This window comes from Ostrea edulis, chromosome 5 (genome assembly GCF_947568905.1).
Source record: "Ostrea edulis chromosome 5, xbOstEdul1.1, whole genome shotgun sequence".
Taxonomy (NCBI): domain Eukaryota; kingdom Metazoa; phylum Mollusca; class Bivalvia; order Ostreida; family Ostreidae; genus Ostrea; species Ostrea edulis.
This window is the reverse complement of record NC_079168.1, coordinates 33225582-33248044: the sequence shown is the minus strand read 5'-3', so window position 1 is coordinate 33248044 and position 22463 is coordinate 33225582. Positions and strand designations below refer to the sequence as shown.

At 33.7% G+C, this 22463-nt stretch overlaps 1 protein-coding gene across 1 annotated transcript; it reads left to right on the top strand.

The window, feature by feature from the left end:
- Window positions 1-6394: 6394 nt before the first annotated feature.
- On the top strand, window positions 6395-8257 carry LOC125652430 (uncharacterized). The gene is made up of 4 exons (XM_048881621.2): window positions 6395-6572; window positions 6889-6982; window positions 7093-7446; window positions 7655-8257. The coding sequence occupies exons 2-4, from the start codon at window positions 6910-6912 to the stop codon at window positions 8008-8010; spliced, it is 783 nt and encodes a 260-aa protein (XP_048737578.2). The 5' UTR covers window positions 6395-6572; window positions 6889-6909; the 3' UTR covers window positions 8011-8257.
- Window positions 8258-22463: the final 14206 nt, after the last annotated feature.

Below are 22463 nucleotides of genomic sequence, written 5' to 3'. Positions count from 1 at the left end.
GTTATTATTCTATAATTTATGTCTAAATGCAAGATAAATATGTCGACATGCAGGATAATCATATCAACAAGCAACAAAACTATGTTGACATGCAAGAAAAATGCAATCAAATAAAAATATGTAAGATACTTCAAAATTATGAAATATCGCCCACACGTGACTTCCAACACGCTAAATGCAACTTATTATTGTTGACATGTAACTTAACTATGTTGACATGCGAGATAATCATGCAGATATGCAAGATATTTATGTCGATATGGAACTTATCGACGCTGACATGTAACTTATTTTTCCTGACATACAACTTATTTTTGTTGGCATACGATATAATTATGTCTACATGCAACCTATTTTTATTGACATACATTTAATAAGCTGTATGTCGACATACTTATCCTGCATGTCACCATAAATAAGTTGCATGTCAACATAATCATCTCGCAAGTCAAAATAAATAAGTTGTATATCGACATAAATAAGTTGCATGTCGACATTAATAAGTTGCACATTGACATATTTATCTCGCATGCTGACATAAATAAGTTGCATGTCGACATGAATAAGTTGCACGTCGATATTTATCTTGCATGTCGACATAAATAAGTTTCATGTTGACATATTTATATCGCATGTCGACATAAATAAGTTTCATGTTGACATATTTATATCGCAAGTTCACATAAAAAATGCATGTCGACGTAAATAAGTTGCATGTCAACATATTCATCTAGTATGTCGAAATAAATAAGTTGCATGTCAACATAAGTTGAATCTAGCATGTTGGGAGTCATATGTGGGCGATATTTGATAATTATTGAAAAGTTTTTAAATTCTTATCTGATTATGTATATTTTTTGCATGATGACATATTTATGTTGCATGTTGACATAATTACCTTGCATCTCAGCATAATCTATGGGGGAAAAAACTTGCAAATAGGAGGCAGAAATACGACACCATAGTTACGAGATTGATCACTCTTCATTATCTTCACACTTCAAGCAAACTAATTATGTCTACATGCGAGATAATTATGTTGACATGCAAAAATAATTATGTCGATATGCCAGATGATTAATATAGTGCCAGATTTCTGCCTCCTATTTGCCATTTATTTGTCTATAGATTATGTTGGTATGAAAGATAATTATGTCCTCATGTAACATAAATATATCAACATTCAAGAAAAATATAATCAAATAAGAATATGATAAATTTTCAAAAATTATCGAATATTGCCCACATGTGACTTCCAACATGCTAGATGGAACTTATATATGTTGAGATGCAACTTAATTATGTTGACATGCGAGATAGATATCTCGACATTCAACTTATTTCTGTCGATATTTAAGGTAAATATGTCGACATGCAACTTATCTATGTCGACATGCAACTTTTTTACCTTGCATGTCAACATAATCAAGTTGCATGTCAACAATAATAAGTTGCATCTAGCAAGTTGGAAGCGACATATGGACGTTATTTGATAATTGTGAAATATTTTACAAATTCTTATCGGATAACATTTGCATGTCAATATAGATATGAAAGGCGAAGATAACGGACAGTGATCACTCTCATAGTTATGTTGCATGTTCACATAATTATCCAGCATGTAAACATATTTATCTTGCATATACACCTAAATCATAGAAAAATGACTTGCATACAGGGTTCAGAAATATGCCACCATAGATATTTATACATGCAAGATGATTATGTTGACATGCAAGTTATCAATCTTTTTTGAGAATCTAATCGTAATATTTATAGATTTACTTACTAACACCAGTATCCGTAATCGTATCAACATAGTTACGTTAACATGCGCCGTATTTATGCGATATAATTATGTTAACATGTGACTTATTTATGCGATGTTATTATGTTAACCTATGACTTATTGATGCGATATAATTATGTTAACATGTGACTTATTTATGCGATGTAATTATGTTAACACGTGACTTGTTTATGCAATATAATTGCGTTAACATGCGCCGTATTTATCCGCTGTAATTATGTTAACATGCGACTTATTCATGTGATGTAATTATGTTAACAGGCGACTTATTTATGCGATATGATTATGTTAACACGTGACATTTTTATGCGATGTAATTATGTTGGCAAGTAAATTATTTATGCGATGTAATTATGTTAGCACGTGACATTTTTATGCGATGTAATTATGTCAACAGGTGATTTATTTATGCGATGTAATTATGTTGACAAATAAATTATTTATGCTATGTAATTATGTTAACCCGTGACTAATTCATTCAATGTAATTATGTTAATACGGGACTTATTTATGTGATATAATCATGTTAACATGCGACTTATTTATGGGATATAAATATGTAGAAATGCAACTTACTAATGTTGACATGCGAGACATTTACATGTCAACATGCGAGATAATTATTATGAAACGTGACTTATCTTTTGACACGTGACTCATTTATGTCAATATGCGAGATAATTATGTTGACATACGGCATACTAATATGAATGCTACTCGTCTAGTAAGTGAAGATAGATATAATGTCATTATAGGTATCTTGCATGTCGACATCAATAAGTCACATGTCAACATAATTTTCTCGGATGTTGGCATTAATAAATCGAATATTTACGTAAATGCCTCGCATGTTGAAATAAATAAGTCACGTGTCACCATAATTCTGTTGCATCTTGCATGTACGCTGAAAGATACTGGCGTTAGGAAGGACATTTTCCAGTGTTAAAATCAGATTTATCTAAAAAGATTGGTAACTTGTAGGTCAACTTTTTATCTTGTATGTTGACATCCATTATCTTGCATGTAGGGGGTAGAAATATGCCACCATAAATATGTTCTAACCCCCACCCCACCCCCGATATTCCAGACCTCCAGAAACGATCTTGGATCAACATGAATCAACAAATATCAACATGCTGCATTATCCTGAAAATTTCAACATACGTGTAATTGGCAGTTATTGAACGACATAATATCAGGCCAGGACATAAAATCTTTTCTATTAAAATCGGTAGAATTAGGTTCCATTCTTTATTTTTACATCTGGTTACAAACGATGCACTTCGGAAAGCATAGTGAATAAAATTTAAAAATATCAAATTTGAATTTTTTCTTTCAAAACAAATAGCAGATCGCATCCTTTAAAATATTGTTATCAACACTGTATATGAAAGGAGATACAATGTGCTTGTCGTTATAATCCAATGTGTCTGTTTCTATAAAAAAAAAAAAACCAAAAAAAAAAACCCACCATATATTGAGTTTTAATAGTGAATGGTCAAAATGGAAAATAAATTGCGAATATGCAGTCCACAAACCTAAGCAAGGCATGTAATATCCGGCCCCAAATGGCCACCATGATTGGTCAAGACAACGCTGAAATACTATAAGAATGCTAAATGTTTACAAACATATTGATAAAATGAACCCTGTCGGTTAACTGTAGCACACAGAATATTCTATTATGCTCTGCGCAATAGCAAATACTCATGACACAATGGATAAGGCCATCGCCCACCAAACACAACCACACCACCCAGACCCGGTTCAAATCTTAATCACGCCAATGTTTTGTTTTTGTCTTTTTCTCCCTTATTGATACAAACATACCTCCTGAAACACCTTATTCAATCTGGGTGGTCAAACATACACTCTATCAAGACTTATTTATTCATCCATGTGTGATTTATCCTTCATGAACCAACTTGTGTCTATTATTGATAGCGCTATCGCACCCACTATTCAAAAGGCGGTCCAATCAGCCTTTCAATGCCTTACATGCATCACTAAAAAGCAGACGAAATTATTGACTTTAGAAAACAATTAAATAAAGCTTATGAATCCAATTTCGATCTACAAAAACAAACGTGGTATTCAAAAATCACTACATGACCTCGAGGAATATGTCAGAAGGATTTCTTTGCGTTTCCACAACTGCCTTGAAACCAAATTATGCGTCTGGATACTGATGCTATTGTCATCAACCTGTGCACGTCAATGCTCAGCGTTGATCTGACCTAGGACGATACATTTCAATTACACCTTTAGGCAAACTCACCAGAAATGGAAACTATCAGATCATATGTCACTTCAAAAATAGAAATTGAAAAATTAAGTGGACTTCAAAAAGCGAAAACTCAAATGCACTTCTAAATCCATGACGGAAGACCTGACCAGATATTGACAAAGCATTGTCCAGGAGTTGAAAAAAGCAAACCTGCGCACACAGGATCTGTGTATTCCTTCTGGACAAGTGACGGGCAAATTTTTATAAAAGTTGACGAGAGGAGCCCAAAAATCCTAGTCCGGTCGCTCAATGGACCATATTGCTCAAGGATAGATACACAGTATTGTTATCATTCAAACAACAGCATGACAGTTCGCTCCACTGCGCATGCGACATTTTTATACCATGATTACCATCTTACTCATCGATTGGCCGTTTGGTTTCAATGAAATGAACAGCATTTTGCATATCAAGCAGAGTACCCGAGCAAACTAAAGGCAGTACTGACCAATCGGATTGAATGGCTGTTGACAAGAATGTTACCACAGTATTCTGTCGTAAACAATACGTGGTCACCCTAGAGCGTGCTACTAGTGGTGTGTAAAGAAGGAAAATAAGTTTCATAGACTGCAATACGCGGATCATAGGCATGCATTTGTAACTGAAACGTAATAATTTAGGGTGAAATAAAAATGTATCTTAAAACGCCGTAAACTGTCATGCAATCCGATTAGTCGGTCATTAGTGATATCAAAATTTAATTGATGGAATATGATGTTTTTAACCACAGGTCAAACAAAGTATGCATGTGTATTAATCGCTTCCCATTATACGTGTTTAACACGTTAAAACAAAAACCCCAACCTAACCTACAAGGACAAAAATCTATTTTCCTAGTTTTGACTTCGTTACATAGACGTTTCTTGGGATTTATGAAAAGAAAATGTCTAACCAGCTACTGTATGCAATGAAAAGTGTTTAAAAGAAGGAAACAGACATCAGTTATTGTTGATTGCTCAAGAAAATGGGATGACTATTTAACGTCACAGCCGATAATGCTCCATCATTCACTGTAGATCTATTGTAATGTTCAATAACCGTAACCTATATACAATTTTTTCATCGAATTACGTATCAATACAATTTCGGTACTACATGGAAATGGAAAACAAAATTAATAGATAAAAAGACCACATGACAACACAGTGTTGACTTTATATACCTATGTGTATCCAGGTATCTCACGACCTTCACCAAGGAAGGTAAGCCAGTATATTTCGTTTCTATGATCAAGATCTCATTCATACCCGATCTTGGCCAATCAGATTTGAATAAAGTTATCCGTGTTTGATCTAAGATTTAATGTTGAAATTTCAGAAATCATCACAAATATTAAATACATCAACAATACATTTTTGAAGGATATTTAAAAGATCAATTACCTATTAATAGGATGCAGAAGATATTCTTTATTTTCTCCAAAGCAATGGAGAGTCAAATCCATAAATAGTGGTAATAAAATCAATCAGTTCCAGACAATTGTCGAATATAATAAATATCTTGTCAAAAATTAAATTACCCCTTGATATTTCATTTCTTGATCATTTAGGGTCGAAAAGGACCGTTACCAATCAGTAACAAAAAGCGCACATTAATCTCATTAATCAACATTCGGGGAACAAATTGTCTGTGTTAACAAACACCAAATGTATTCTAGCAAATTCTAAGCGTTTTTCAAATTTTCATATCATACGTGAAAAAAATCAAATTTAATACATGTATGTCTATTGAATCTCCAGCTGAAAATTTTACTGAAATATTTTCTTGCTCTTAGTAGATGTATATATTCATCCATTTAATCTTTAATTATCATTCCATCTGCATAATAAAAACAACAGACAGGAATAAAGGCGTTTTTCTTGTCTTTAATCACACCCCCTAGATAATTGAAAACAAACACATAAAGGGATGAATTTCCTAATCTATATTCTATTCACTTTCTAAAAATACTAAACAGTCATTAATAAACATTTCAATGCTAATAAGAATCTTATACGAAAATATAATTTGATAAAGCTAAACAACAACTTTTTCGATAATTTCTCTTGTAGAGCTATGTAAATGCTCCTGGTTGTTATTTAACGTGTTAAAGGGTTTGTCACGGTTAAAGGCATTCGTCATAACTTAATATTTCATTAAATCATCGAAAGTCTTAACATACCCATATAAATATATTTACCAAAAAAGATTCATTGTTGAAAACTTCATTTTTCTGTTGGTGAGAAAAGTGTGATCAATCGTTCGAAAGATAATGATTTAGACCGAGATCCACTCCACAGGCTACGTATCAAGTCAACCAAAACGCATGGACGCGGATGTGATTTAAGGAAAGAAATGTAAAGATTCTATTGGTCTATTCCGGGTGAGAAAGGTGCGGGGGCATCAAAACAAATCATACTTGTGAGTTATATAAGTCAGAATCTCAACGACAAGGGGTATAGCAAAGTTTACAGAAGACTACCTGAGGCTTATAAGGTGAGTGTAATAATAGCATATCTACTGTCACGATGTTCATATATTTTGAAAATGAAACTTATTATTTACATATACATTTGACTTTGATCTCTCTGGGAATCACAGTCGTTGAAATAGACGTATACTATATTGATCAAGATTCCTAGGCGCGTTGTTAACAATTGCATTCATGAGGAAATGACTAGCATTACAATTTGGAAAGTTATTGGAAATATAATTATCAGTTTTTGTAACACATTATGGCAATATTATATCCAATGAATACCTTATTTCTCTTGAATTTATACAAATGTACCAAATTTCTATTTAATTGCAGAGTTCAAAAGCAACAGTGAAAATGTATATGTCATCAGTGGCCTTGGCCTTTTTGTTGGGCTGTGTCTGCCAAGGACTGGCAAAGGACAATATTGGTAAGCTCGCTCTGCGAAATTTTTCATAATCCATGCTCTCTCTCTCTCTCTCTCTCTCTCTCTCTCTCTCTCTCTGTGAGAGATTTTCTCATTAATACTGTATTTTGAAGTCATTGAAGATCATCTTTTGAAACCTTTACCCACGGCCACGTTATGGAGGAAACCTTGCTGCCCAAGACGTAACAGCATGTCCATTGATCTCACGAGGGGGGTTTTCATAGGAAAAGTGGAAGGTGTATCTACACCTACATTTACAACCTCACCGTCAGCAAACATGGAGTGTGGAGTAATGGCTGATCTCACAGCTAAATTCCAAAACGTTTCTGACTGCCTGTCTGATTGGCAACAGTGTGTTTCCTTCCCCACGTGTGGACAGCGCATGCTCAGAATCGACATGTTTCTGGGAAAACGACGGAGGGGTTACATGTTCAACGTGGGAGATAGCCCTAGCAACGATGGTTGGGGTAAGCGCAAGTTTATCAATATTATATCATTTGATATTGCTTTTTTATCCTTTTCCGATTACTGAATTATACATAGGTTTGATATCTCTCAGGCTCCTCATCCACATTTGGTGTTACCTGGAGTCGTTCTCTATTTCGTATCCTGTGTAGGATTTAAGAGATTGTTTTTATTTTATTGTTTGTGTTAATTTTGACTGTCTTCAATTAGGTGGCGATTATGGAGATACGAAACATGATGCTGAAATCATGGGATACTATCCTAGGATCTTGGGATACAAGTCGGATTTTTGCAAAACAGAGAAAACTGAATGGTTAAACACCCTTTTGGCGCCAGGCGTTACACGAGTCACGATGTTTGCGGCCAACAATTACGTCAGGATCAAGAATGACCAGGGATTTGAGATGAAAGAATGTCACAAATGCGGTTTTGCTCTCAATGGACAGGACCCCAACGATAGCGCCAACACTTTGTACATGGCATTCAACAACATGATCAGGGGAACTCACCGAAAGGGGTATGGGGTGTGTCACGTCAGAATCCGCTGGGAATGTCCAGATTGTTAGAGGAGTCCGAATATTGCTATGATACTCAGTGAAAAGAAAGACAAAATTTTCAAGCCCATGTTTCTGACTGAATAATCATCAGAATCATATCTTAAATCCATGTTTGACATTGTCTCTATTGTATTTTGAATGTTTCTTCGAACTGAAATTAGATGTGATATTTTGTGTCAATAGTCGATGGGTTATATAGAGATTATCTGGAATTAGATGCATATTCATTATTCAAATAAATTTCTTTGGAAGATCATTTCGTTTTCTCTTGTCTATATACATATGAAAAGGGGAAGATAACGAAAAGTGATCAATTTCATAACTCTTATATGTAAAACTTATCCGGTACCAATTTTGATGCACCAGATGCGCATTTCGACAAATAATGTCTCTTCAGTGATGCTCAACCGAAATCTTTGAAATCCGAAATAACTATGAAGTTTTAGAGCTAAATATAGCCAAAAAAGTGGAGCCAAATTCGTCCAAGGATAAGAGCTATGCATGAGGGAGATAATCCTTAATTTTGAAATGAATTTCTAAATTTTGTAACAGCAATTAAATATACATCCGTATTTTCAACCTAGTAACGAAGTACTTAGCTACTGGGCTGTAGAGACCCTCAGGGATATATTTCTGCCCCGTGGATGCAAGTTATTATTCTATAATTTATATGGAATGCAAAATTAAGAATTGCGCAAACATGGAGCCCTGGATGTACCAAGTAGGTTAAGTTTGATAGGAGTAAGCATCCCCTCTTAACCATCACACTTGCCGTGAGCAACTATCTCTTAATAAGGTAAATGGTTTAGCGAACATCTAGAATTTGTGTAATGCTGATTTTTAATGAGACAGTTGAAACTCCTCAATAATTGATAACTGATTTGTCAATAAATCAAATACTGTAAAGAAATTTTAAAAAAGAAAAAGAAGTGCCTGAAATTTTCATTTCCTCGTTTAAAGACTTCACCACCAAACCTTTTTTCACAACGTAAACATGGAAATCTGTATTGTTTTGAGGTGAAATTCACATTTATGCAGCAAATAAAGAAATTACAATGATAATATATACGGTGGCATATTTCTGCCCCCTTCATGCAAAATAAATTGTGTCAACATGCGAGGAAATTATGTCAACATGCAATATAAGTATGACTACATGCGAGATAGTTATTTGTACATATCCCAGTGAACTTGAAATAAAAGACACCACAGAGTCGTTCACTTCTGCTTCATACTAGATATTTTATTGAAAGTAGATAGTAACGGCAAACTAACAACCCAACTTTATGGCAAACGGGATGATTTTAGCTTCTCCATCGTCAACTTCCCATATTTATGTAGCAATATTCCATTATCTCCTGCATATGATGTTTATATCTTTCAACTGATTCGATACGCAAGAGCTTGTTCTGCTTGTGCTTTAAATCGAAGCAGGCTACTGACAAACACGTTGATGGTGCAGGGGTTTCACAGTCTCGTTTAAAGTCAGTATTTTGCAAATTCTATGGTCGTTTCAACGATCTAGTTTGCTAATACAGTCTATCATTGGGTCAAATGCTGTCTGACGTATTTCATACCGATTGTTACACCGTTCTTGGCACACTGATTTTAACTACGGATAACTCCGTCTACCTGATCAAGATATATGACTCACGGCGGGTATGACCGGTCGACAGGGGATGTTTACTCCTCCTATGCACCTCTTCCTACCTCTGGTATATCCAGGGGTCTATGTTTGCCCAATTCTTTGTTTTGTATTGCGTATAGGCGGTATGTAAAAAATACTTATACGGTACCAAGTTTGATGCACCAGATGCGCATTTCGACAAATAATGTCTCTTCAATGATGTTCAAGCCGAAATTTTGTAAATTCGAAATAAAAATAAACTTGTAAGAGCTGAAAGGAAATCTAGAGTGCCAAAAACTGGAGCCAAATTCGTCCAAGGATCAGAGCTATGCAGGAGGGAGATTTAATCCTTACTTTTGAATTGAATTTCTAAATTTTATCCCAGCAATTAAATATATATCCGTAATTTCATACTAGTAACAAAGTAATTAGCTACTGGGCTGTAGAGACCCCCAAGGACATATTTCTGCCCCGTATATGCAAGTTATTATTCTATAATTTATGTCTAAATGCAAGATAAATATGTCGACATGCAGGATAATCATATCAACATGCAACAAAACTATGTTGACATGCAAGAAAAATGCAATCAAATAAGAATATGCGAGATACTTCAAAATTATGAAATATCGCCCACACGTGACTTCTAACACGCTAAATGCAACTTATTATTGTTGACCTGTAACTTAATTATGTTGACATGCGAGATAATCATGCAGATATGCAAGATATTTATGTCGATATGGAACTTATTTATGTTGACATACAACTTATTTTTGTTGACATCCAACTTATCGATGCTGACATGCAACTTATTTTTGCTGACATACAACTTATTTTTGTTGGCATACGATATAATTATGTCTACATGCAACCTATTTTTGTTGACATACATTTAATAAGCTGCATGTCGACATACTTATCCTGCATGTCACCATAAATCAGTTGCATGTCAACATAATCATCTCGCAAGTCAAAATAAATAAGTTGTATATCGACATAAATAAGTTGCATGTCGACATTAATAAGTTGCACATTGACATATTTATCTCGCATGCTGACATAAATAAGTTGCATGTCGACATGAATAAGTTGCACGTCGATATTTATCTTGCATGTCGACATAAATAAGTTTCATGTTGACATATTTATATCGCATGTCGACATAAATAAGTTTCATGTTGACATATTTATATCGCAAGTTCACATAAAAAATGCATGTCGACGTAAATAAGTTGCATGTCAACATATTCATCTAGTATGTCGAAATAAATAAGTTGCCTGTCAACATAAGTTGCATCTAGCATGTTGGGAGTCATATGTGGGCGATATTTGATAATTATTGAAAAGTTTCTAAATTCTTATCTGATTATGTATATTTTTTGCATGATGACATATTTATGTTGCATGTTGACATAATTACCTTGCATCTCAGCATAATCTATGGGGAAAAAAACTTGCAAATAGGAGGCAGAAATAGGACACCATAGTTACGAGATTGATCACTCTTCATTATCTTCACACTTCAAGCAAACTAATTATGTCTACATGCGAGATAATTATGTTGACATGCAAAAATAATTATATCGATATGCCAGATGATTAATATGGTGGCAGATTTCTGCCTCCTATTTGCCATTTATTTGTCTATAGATTATGTTGGCATGAAAGATAATTATGTCCTCATGTAACATAAATATATCAACATTCAAGAAAAATATAATCAAATAAGAATATGATAAATTTTCAAGAATTATCAAATATTGCCCACATGTGACTTCCAACATGCTAGATGGAACTTATTTATGTTGACATGCAACTTAATTATGTTGACATGCGAGATAGATATCTCGACATTCAACTTATTTCTGTCGATATTTAAGGTAAATATGTCGACATGCAACTTATCTATGTCGACATGCAACTTTTTTTTTACCTTGCATGTCAACATAATCAAGTTGCATGTCAACAATAATAAGTTGCATCTAGCAAGTTGGAAGCGACATATGGACGTTATTTGATAATTGTGAAATATTTTACAAATTCTTATCGGATAACATTTGCATGTCAATATAGTTATGAAAGGCGAAGATAACGGACAGTGATCAATCTCATAGTTATGTTGCATGTTCACATAATTATCCAGCATGTAAACATATTTATCTTGCATATACACATAAATCATAGAAAATTAACTTGCATACAGGGGCAGAAATATGCCACCATAGATTTTTATACATGCAAGATGATTATGTTGACATGCAAGTTACCAATCTTTTTTGAGAATCTAATCGTAATATTTATAGATTTACTTACTAACACCAGTATCCGTAATCGTATCAACATAGTTACGTTAACATGCACCGTATTTATGCGATATAATTATGTTAACATGTGACTTATTTATGCGATGTTATTATGTTAACCTATGACTTATTGATGCGATATAATTATGTTACATGTGACTTATTTCTGCGATGTAATTATGTTAACATGTGACTTATCTATGCAATATAATTGCGTTGATATGTGACTAATTTATGCGATGTAATTATTTTAACACGTGACTTATTAATGCGATGTATTTATGTTAACACGTGACTTGTTTATGCCATATAATTGCGTTAACATGCGCCGTATTTATCCGCTGTAATTATGTTAGCAGGCGACGTATTTATGCGATGTAATTATATTAACATGCGACTTATTCATGTGATGTAATTATGTTAACAGGCGACTTATTTATGCGATATGATTATGTTAACACGTGACATTTTTATGCGATGTAATTATGTCAACAGGTGATTTATTTATACGATGTAATTATGTTAACACGTGACTAATTCATTCAATGCAATTATGTTAATATGGGACTTATTTATGTGATATAATTATGTTAATATGCGACTTATTTATGGGATATAAATATGTAGAAATGCAACTTACTAATGTTGACATGCAAGACATTTACATGTCAACATGCGAGATAATTATTATGAAACGTGACTTATCTTTTGACACGTGACTCATTTATGTCAATATGCGAGATAATTATGTTGACATACGGCATACTAATATGAATGCTACTCGTCTAGTAAGTGAAGATAGATATAATGTCATTATAGGTATCTTGCATGTCGACATCAATAAGTCACATGTCAACATAATTTTCTCGCATGTTGGCATTGATAAATCGAATATTTACGTAAATGCCTCGCATGTTGAAATAAATAAGTCACGTGTCACCATAATTCTGTTGCATCTTGCATGTACGCTGAAAGATACTGGCGTTAGGAAGGACATTTTCCAGTGTTAAAATCAGATTTATCTAAAAAGATTGGTAACTTGTAGGTCAACTTTTTATCTTGTATGTTGACATCCATTATCTTGCATGTAGGGGGTAGAAATATGCCACCATAAATATGTTCTAACCCCCACCCCACCCCCGATATTCCAGACCTCCAGAAACGATCTTGGATCAACATGAATCAACAAATATCAACATGCTGCATTATCCTGAAAATTTCAACATACGTGTAATTGGCAGTTATTGAACGACATAATATCAGGCCAGGACATAAAATCTTTTCTATTAAAATCGGTAGAATTAGGTTCCATTCTTTATTTTTACATCTGGTTACAAATGATGCACTTCGGAAAGCATAGTGAATAAAATTTAAAAATATCAAATTTGAATTTTTTCTTTCAAAACAAATAGCAGATCGCATCCTTTAAAATATTGTTATCAACACTGTATATGAAAGGAGATACAATGTGCTTGTCGTTATAATCCAATGTGTCTGTTTCTAAAAATAAAAAAAATAAAAAAGAAAGACCATATATTGAGTTTTAATAGTGAATGGTCAAAATGGAAAATAAATTGCGAATATGCAGTCCACAAACCTAAGCAAGGCATGTAATATCCGGCCCCAAATGGCCACCATGATAGGTCAAGACAACGCTGAAATACTATAAGAATGCTAAATGTTTACAAACATATTGATAAAATGAACCCTGTCGGTTAATTGTAGCACACAGAATATTCTATTATGCTCTGCGCAATAGCAAATACTCATGACACAGTGGATAAGGCCATCGCCCACCAAACACAACCACACCACCCAGACCCGGTTCAAATCTTAATCACGCCAATGTTTTGTTTTTGTCTTTTTCTCCCTTACTTATTGATACAAACATACCTCCTGAAACACCTTATTCAATCTGGTTGGTCAAACATACACTCTATCAAGACTTATTTATTCATCCATGTGTGATTTATCCTTCATGAACCAACTTGTGTCTATTATTGATAGCGTTATCGCACCCACTATTCAAAAGGCGGTCCAATCAGCCTTTCAATGCCTTACATGCATCACTAAAAAGCAGACGAAATTATTGACTTTAGAAAACAATTGAATAAAGCTTATGAATCCAATTTCGATCTACAAAAACAAACGTGGTATTCAATAATCACTACATGACCTCGAGGAATATGTCAGAAGGATTTCTTTGCGTTTCCACAACTGCTTTGAAACCAAATTATGCGTCTGGATACTGATGCTATTGTCATCAACCTGTGCACGTCAATGCTCAGCGTTGATCTGACCTAGGCCGATACATTTCAATTACACCTTTAGGCAAACTCACCAGAAATGGAAACTATCAGATCATATGTCGCTTCAAAAATAGAAATTGAAAAATTAAGTGGACTCCAAAAAGCGCAAACTCAAATGCACTTCTAAATCCATGACGGAAGACCTGACCAGATATTGACAAAGCATTGTCCAGGAGTTGAAAAAAGCAAACCTGCGCACACAGGATCTGTGTATTCCTTCTGGACAAGTGACGGGTAAATTTTTATTAAAGTTGACGAGAGGAGCCCAAAAATCCTATTCCGGTCGCTCAATGGACCATATTGCTCAAGGATAGCTACACAGTATTGTTATCATTCAAACAACAGCATGACAGTTCGTTTCACTGAGCATGCGACATTTTTATACTATGATTACCATCTTACTCATCGATTGGCCGTTTGGTTTCAATGAAACGAACAGCATTTTGCATATCAAGCAGAGTACCCGACCATACCAAAGGCAGCACTGACCAATCGGATTGAATGACTGTTGACAAGAATGTTACCACAGTATTCTGTCGTAAACAATACGTGGTCACCCTACAGCGTGTTACTAGTGGTCTGTAAAGAAGGAAAATAAGTTGCATAGACTGCAATACGCGGATCATAGGCATGCATTTCTAACAGAAACGTAATAATTTAGGGTGAAATAAAAATGTATTTTAAAACGCCGTAAACTGTCATGCAATCCGATTAGTCGGTCATTAGTGATATCAAAATTTAATTGATGGAATATGATGTTTTTAACCACAGGTCAAACAAAGGATGCATGTGTATTAATCGCTTCCCATTATACGTGTTTAACACGTTAAAACAAAAAACCCAGTCTAACCTACAAGGACAAAAATCTATTTTCCTAGTTTTGACTTAGTTACATAGACGTTTCTTGGGATTCATGAAAAGAAAATATCTAACAAGCTACTGTATGCAATGAAAAGTGTTTAAAAGAAGGAAAAAGACATCCGTTATTGTTGACTGGTCAAGAAAATGAGATGGCTATTTAACGTCACAGCCGATAATGCTCCATCATTCACTGTAGATCTATTATAATGTTCAATAACCGTAACCTATATATAATTTTTTCATCGAATTACGTATCAATACAATTTCGGTACTACATGGAAATGGAAAACAAAATTAATAGATAAAAAGACCACATGACAACACAGTGTTGACTTTATATACCTATGTGTTTCCAGGTATCGCACGACCTTCACCAAGGAAGGTAAGCCAGTATATTTCGTTTCCATGATCAACATCTCATTCATACCCGATCCTGGCCAATCAGATTTGAATAAAGTTATCCGTGTTTGATCTAAGATTTAATGCTGACATTTCAGAAATCATCACAAATGTTATTAAATACATCAACAATGCACTTTCAAAGGATATTTAAAACATCAATTACCTACTTATTGAATCTCCAACTGAAAATTTTCCTGAAATATTTTTCTTGCTCTTAGTAGATGTATATATTCATCCATTTAATCTTTAATTATCATTCCATCTGCATAATAAAAACAACAGACAGGAATTAAGGCGTTTTTCTTGCTTTTAATCACATCCCCTAGATAATTGATAACAAACACATAAAGGGATGAATTTCCTAATCTATATTCTATTCACTTTCTAAAAATACTAAACAGTTATTAATAAACATTTCAATGCTAATAAAAATCTGATACGAAAATATAATTTGATAAAGCTAAACAACAACTTTTTCGATAATTTCTCTTGTAGAGCTATGTAAATGCTCCTGGTTGTTAGCTAACGTGTTAAAGGGTTTGTCACGGTTAAAGGCATTCGTCATAACTTAATATTTCATTAAATCATCGAAAGTCTAAACATACATGTACCGATAGAAATATATTTACCAAAAAAGATTCATTGTTCAAAACTTCTTTTTTCTGTTGGTGAGAAAAACTGTATCAAGTCAACCAAAACGTATTGACACGGATATGATTTAAGAAAAGAAATGTAAAGATTACGGAACCGTATAACCGCCTCCTGTTGTGTTATACCTCAAAACGGAAAAATAAAATTAGTGTTATCTTCCAATGAAATGTTTATAACGTCAAAATTATGTCGACTTGTACAGGGAGATCAGAAAAAATCGATATACTTTGGATGATTTTACCGCCTTTCCAGCTTTATTAACTTGAATCATGTCATGGTACCTTTTTTTGCGTAATAATATTTTCTGCAATAAAAAAAAATGCGTAGAAATATTCTCGCAATTCTATACAAGGAGAAATAATCATGTCGATATCATACCGTTTTTCAGGTTTTACGTCCATATTTTGATAACTTCTTGTCTGTTAAAAAGGAATGTCAATTTGAATTTGTCGTCCAAATTTTGAGCAACAATGTCACTTTATTTCACCTCTCACATACTAGCTGTAAAGCTCCATTGTAGAAGGATGATCAAGGTGAACTTGTTCCATATATAAATCAATTTAAACTCGGACTCCTGATGTGGTTCCACCTTGGCCCCAGGGAAACGTTTTGAATAAGCTTTTAAGAATTTAAAATAGCAAAGTTTTGCTACAGGAAACACCAAATATCTCCCTGATGTACACAAAAATTAAGAAGTGTAAAATGTCATTCTGTAATAAAGATTCTGAGAAAATTTAAATTTATTGCCTTCAGTGATGTAAGAGGAATTGCTGACAAGTGATGCTACCTCCGAGTGTACCAAGAAAATCCATGTTTCGGTATTGGAAACCCCAAATAACTGCCCTATCGAAACTTAATTTTTTTAGCCTGCTAGCTCTTGTTGGGGTTCTAATTTTTTCAACATATTATTCTATTAGACTTTGAACCCCTTTTTGGTGGTCCCTGCCCTAGGGATTTTGACTTATGTAAATTTGATTCTTTTCTTAAAGGGAAAGGCAACCCCAAAAAAATTTACAGGATAAATGATAGGATTAATTATATGATAAAGATTTGCCATACTATTCTTTTGATATACGGCCTAGATAAGCTTCAGTACTAATTTGAAAACGTTAAAAATTGAAATTCCCGCTATCTATAGAGGCTGCCATAATGTGGAACTCTTTTGTATTCAAGACCATAAAAATCAATAAGTTTGACGTCACACCGTCTATTCCGGTTTTGATGAGATTCTAAGATCATCCGCAGATGCTTGCATGTAAATTTGGGAATTTGTAGTCTTTTTCTTCTTCTTCTTCAGAAGAAGAAGATTATCTAAAAGATCTTTTCCTGTATTCTTCTATATGTTAAACTTTGGACCCCCATTGTGAATCCAGCCTAGACTCGTGCGATTTGATTCGAATTTATACATTTGGATTTTATTTGAGGATGTTAATGTGGCATGTTGTAACATTGTAGGTGAGAGAAAGATTTTAAAATATGTTTCCCATATAAAACATTTGAACTCCTTTATGGGCCCATCTTAAAAGTGCGACTTTCGAATTGAACCATCTTGAATCTTCACTACATAAGAAATCTCTGAAATGGTGTTCGAGTTTTCTGCCCCACTCCTTCCAGTGAAGACGATTTTTTAAATGATCTCAACATATTATTGGTATTTCTTAATAAACTGCCTTAATAGGGGTGGGGGGTGGGGGGAGGCTTCACTCAAATAAACTTCAAGATGCTTTGTGGCGAGTTTAGTTAGGAGTGACCAAGTTGTACTATAGAAGAACTCGAAAATACAAGAAGCTATCATAGAGAGACAGAACGATTGACAAACTTTGATCAGAAAAACTTGCTTGAGCCATCCACTTTTGTCTTTTCGACATGCAGACTCCAGCCGCCAGAAAGAACTTAAATATTTAAGTACACGGAACAATTTTTATTGTTACTCGGCATAGGATAATTATGATTTTTTCACAGATATAAATTTGGTTCACAACCATAACCATTAACTCAGCTGTAATGTCTAATCATATTATCACTATCATAAACAGTAATGATCAACATCCATGGCACAAATAAGATGTTCGATAAAACTTGAAGACTCATAAATGTACTTATTTACAGCATAATTGACCCTCGAATAACTACCATAGTGGGTGGGTATGGGTTGGACCCCCCTGAGAGAGAGAGAGAGAGAGAGAGAGAGAGAGTACTGTAATTTATGAAATAAATGTCTAGTGAGTTTGAATAAAAAAAGTAGTTCAAAATTACTTGGCAATCTCTGCACTAATTCTACCCGTTAGATAGAGTCTCGCTCATTTGCTTTCATCTGTTTACCTTCACTACTTACCCACCCACACAACAATGCTTACAAATTTACAAACAAAAAGTCTATCACAAAGCATGTTCATTTACAAGTGAATGAAAGTATATTCTACTTCAATTTATACGATAAGTCACATGTGAGGTTTCAATTTGATATTATCGGAAGATTATAGCGAACTTTCGTTTGCCATTTTCGGACCATTTTCTGAAGGAACTATGTTAAATAAATCATCAAAAGGAGTATTTTTCTCTTCCTGTGTGTATGATTCTATGTATGAGTGTGGGATCACCATGGACCCCCCCCCCTCAAAAATTGTTGCATCCTCCCCTGGAACTAGAAAATATTGAAATAACATTGAAAATGTTCTAAATAGATCTCCTTAATTTTGTTGCTATTGGTTGAATGTCAAATGTGGATCCAGACTTTTTTTATTTGGGTGAAGGGGAAGACGTTCATAGACCACTCACTATTGATAACCCCCCAACCCCCAATATTGTCCGTAGGGCCATTTAAAAAAAAAATAGTTTTGTCTGCCCTACAAATACATGTACTTATTTCTATTCATTCCGAAATTTTCTTGTCTAATTTATAACTATTTTAACTTCATATGAAAAACAATTCCATGTACAATCCAGTTTTGCAGGTACTTAGTATTTGTAAAGCTCTATAATTATATACACTGTACTAGTATGTGAGAGTTGAAATACAATGAAATTGTTGCTCAAAATTTAGACGACAAACTCAAATTGACATTCCTCATTAACAGACAAAAAGTTATCAAAATATGGACGTAAAACCTGAAAAACGGTATGATATCGACATGATTAATTCTCCTTGTATAAAATTGCGAGAATATTTCTACTCATTTTTTTGTTGTTGTTGTTGCAGCAAATATTATTACGCAAAAAAGGTATCGTGACATGATTCAAGTTAATAAAGCTGGAAGAGGGCGGTAAAATCATCCAAGGTGTATCGATTTTTTCTGATTTCCCTGTACAAGTCGACATAATTTTGACGTTATAAACATTTCATTGGAAGATAACACTAATTTTATTTTGCCGTTTTGAGGTACAACACAACAATAGGAGGCGGTTATACGTTTCCGTACTTATTTGATAATTTTGGAATATTTTACAAATTCTTATCTGATAACATTTTTCTTCCATGTCAATATAGTTATGAAAGGCGAAGATAACGAACCGTGATCAATATCATAGTTATGTTGCATGTTAACATAATTATCCTGCATGTCAACATATTTATCTTGCATATACACATAATTATAGAAAAATAACTTCTATACAGGGGCAGAAATATGCCACCATAGATTATGTCTACATGCAAGATGATTATGTTGACATGCACGTTACCAATCTTTTCAGAGAATCTATTCTTAATGTATATGAATTTACTTATTAACGCCAGTATCCGTCATCGTAACAACATGCAACATATTTATCCAATGTATTTATATAGATATGCAACTTATTTATGTTAACATGCGACTCGTTTACATGTCAACATGCAAGATAATTATGTTAACATCTGACTCATTTATGTCAATATGCGAGATAATTATGTTGACATACAGAATGCTTATATGAATGCGACTCGTCTAGTAAGTGAAGATAGATATAAATAATATCAGTATATGTATCTTGCATGTCGACATCAATAAGTCACATGTCAACATAATTTTCTCGCATGTTGGCATTAATATATCGAATATTTACGTAAATGCCTCGCATGTTGAAATAAATAAGTCGCGTGTCTATGGAGCGCCAAATTAACATAAACTCAAATAATTGAAGATATCTTCAATTATTTGAAGATATCATCAATTCATTTGATGCGCGAAACAATTGAATTAAAGATCTCTTCAAATAATTAATGATATCTTCAATTCTGAATTATTGCGCGCATTAATTGAATTGATGATAGCATTAATTCTTCAGCTGATTTGATGCGCGCTTTAATTGATTTAATGATCTCTTCAAATGAATTGATGATATCAACAATTGAATTGATGCGCGCTACAATTCAATTGAAGAGAGCAATGATTGATATAATGCGTGCATTAAATCAATTGATGAGAGCAATAATTGAATTGATGTGCGCATTAATTCATTTGATGAGAGCAATAATTGATTTAATGCGCGCATTAATTCAATTATTGCTCTCTTCAATTGAATTAATGATATCTTTAATTCATTTGAAGAGATCAATAATTCTTTTAGAGAGAGCAACTATATAATTAAAGATATCTTCGATTCAACATATCCACAATTGAATTAATGATATCTTTAATTGAATTGTTGCTCTCTTTAAAAGAATTGATGCGCGCATTCATTCCTTATACAAAAGAATTGTAAATGATTTAAAGAAATCTTCAATGGAATTAAAGAGATCATCAAATTATTTATACGAAGCTCTAAATTAATTATTGCGAGCAATATTTCTACTAAATTGATGCTCTCATCAAATGAATTGAAGAGAGCAATAATTGAATTAATGCGCGCATCAAATCTATTATTGCTCTCATTAATTGAATTAATGCGCTCATCAATTGAATTGAAGAGAGCAATAATTGAATTAATGCGCGCATTAAATCAATTATTGCTCTCATCAATTCAATTGATGCGCGCATTAACTCAATTGATGAGAGCAATAATTGAATTGAAGCGCGCATTAATTCATTTGATGAGAGCAATAATTGATTTAATGCGCGCATTAATTCAATTAAAGAGAGCAATAATTGAATTGATGATATATTCAAATAATTGAAGATATCTTCAATTATTTGAGTTTATGTTAATTTGGCGATCCATACGTGTCACCACACTTTTATTGCATCTTGCATGTACGATGAACGATACTGGCGTTAGGAACGAAATTTTCCATTTTTAATATTAGATTTATCTAAAAAGATTGCTAACTTGTAGGTCAACATAATTATCTTGTATGTTGACATCCATTATCTTGCATATAGGGGGCAGAAATATGCCCCGAAAAATATGTTCTAATCACCCCCCCCCTCCCCGGATATTCGAGGCCTCTAAAAACGCTCTTTGATAAACATGCATCAACAAATATCCACATGTAGAATTATCCTGTGAAATTTAATATACGTGGAATTGACAGCTATTGAACGACATAATTTCACGCTAGGACATAAAATCTTTTCGATTAAAATCGGCAGGATTGGGTCTCATTTTTTTATTTTTACATCCGGTTACAAATGATGCACTTCAGAAAGCATAGTTAATAAAATTAAGAAATATAAAATTTGATGGTTTTTTTTTCAAAACAAATAGCAGATCCCATCTTTTAAAATATTGTTTTATATCAACACTGTATATGAAAGGAGATACAATGTGCTTGTCGCTATAATCCAGTGTGTCTGTTTCTAAACAAAAACACAACCATATATTGATTCTTAATAGTGAATGGTCAAAATGGAAAAAAAATTGCGAATATGCAATATCCACAAACCTAACTAAGTCAGGTAATATCCGGCCCCAAATGTCTATCGTGATAGGTCAAGGCAATGCTGAAAAAAATTAAGAATGCTAAATGTTTAGAGACATATTGTAAAATGAACCCTGTCGGTAATTGTAGCACACAGAATATTCTATTATGCTCTGCGCAATAGCAAATGTTCATGGCACAATGGATAAGAATGTCGTCCACCAAACACAACCACACCACCCAGATCCGGTTCAAATCTTAATCACGCCAATATTTTTATATATATATTTTTCCCTTACCTATTGATACAAACATACCTCCTGAAACACCTCTTATTTAATCTGGGGGTCAAACATACAGCCCACCAGGACTTATTTATTCATCCAGGTGTGATTTATCCTTCATGAACCAACTTGTACCTATCATTGATAACATTGATATCATTGATACCACTTTTCAAAAGGCAGCGCAATCAGCCTTTCAAAGCCTCGCCTGCATCACTAAAAAACAGAAGAAATTATTGACTT

Coding starts and splice junctions, on each gene's coding strand:
- LOC125652430 (XM_048881621.2), top strand. CDS start 6,910: ATGTATATGTCATCAGTGGCCTTGGCCTTTTTGTTGGGCTGTGTCTGC. Junction 6,983..7,092: donor ACTGGCAAAGGACAATATTG/GTAAGCTCGCTC, acceptor TGTATTTTGAAG/TCATTGAAGATCATCTTTTG. Junction 7,447..7,654: donor CCCTAGCAACGATGGTTGGG/GTAAGCGCAAGT, acceptor GTCTTCAATTAG/GTGGCGATTATGGAGATACG.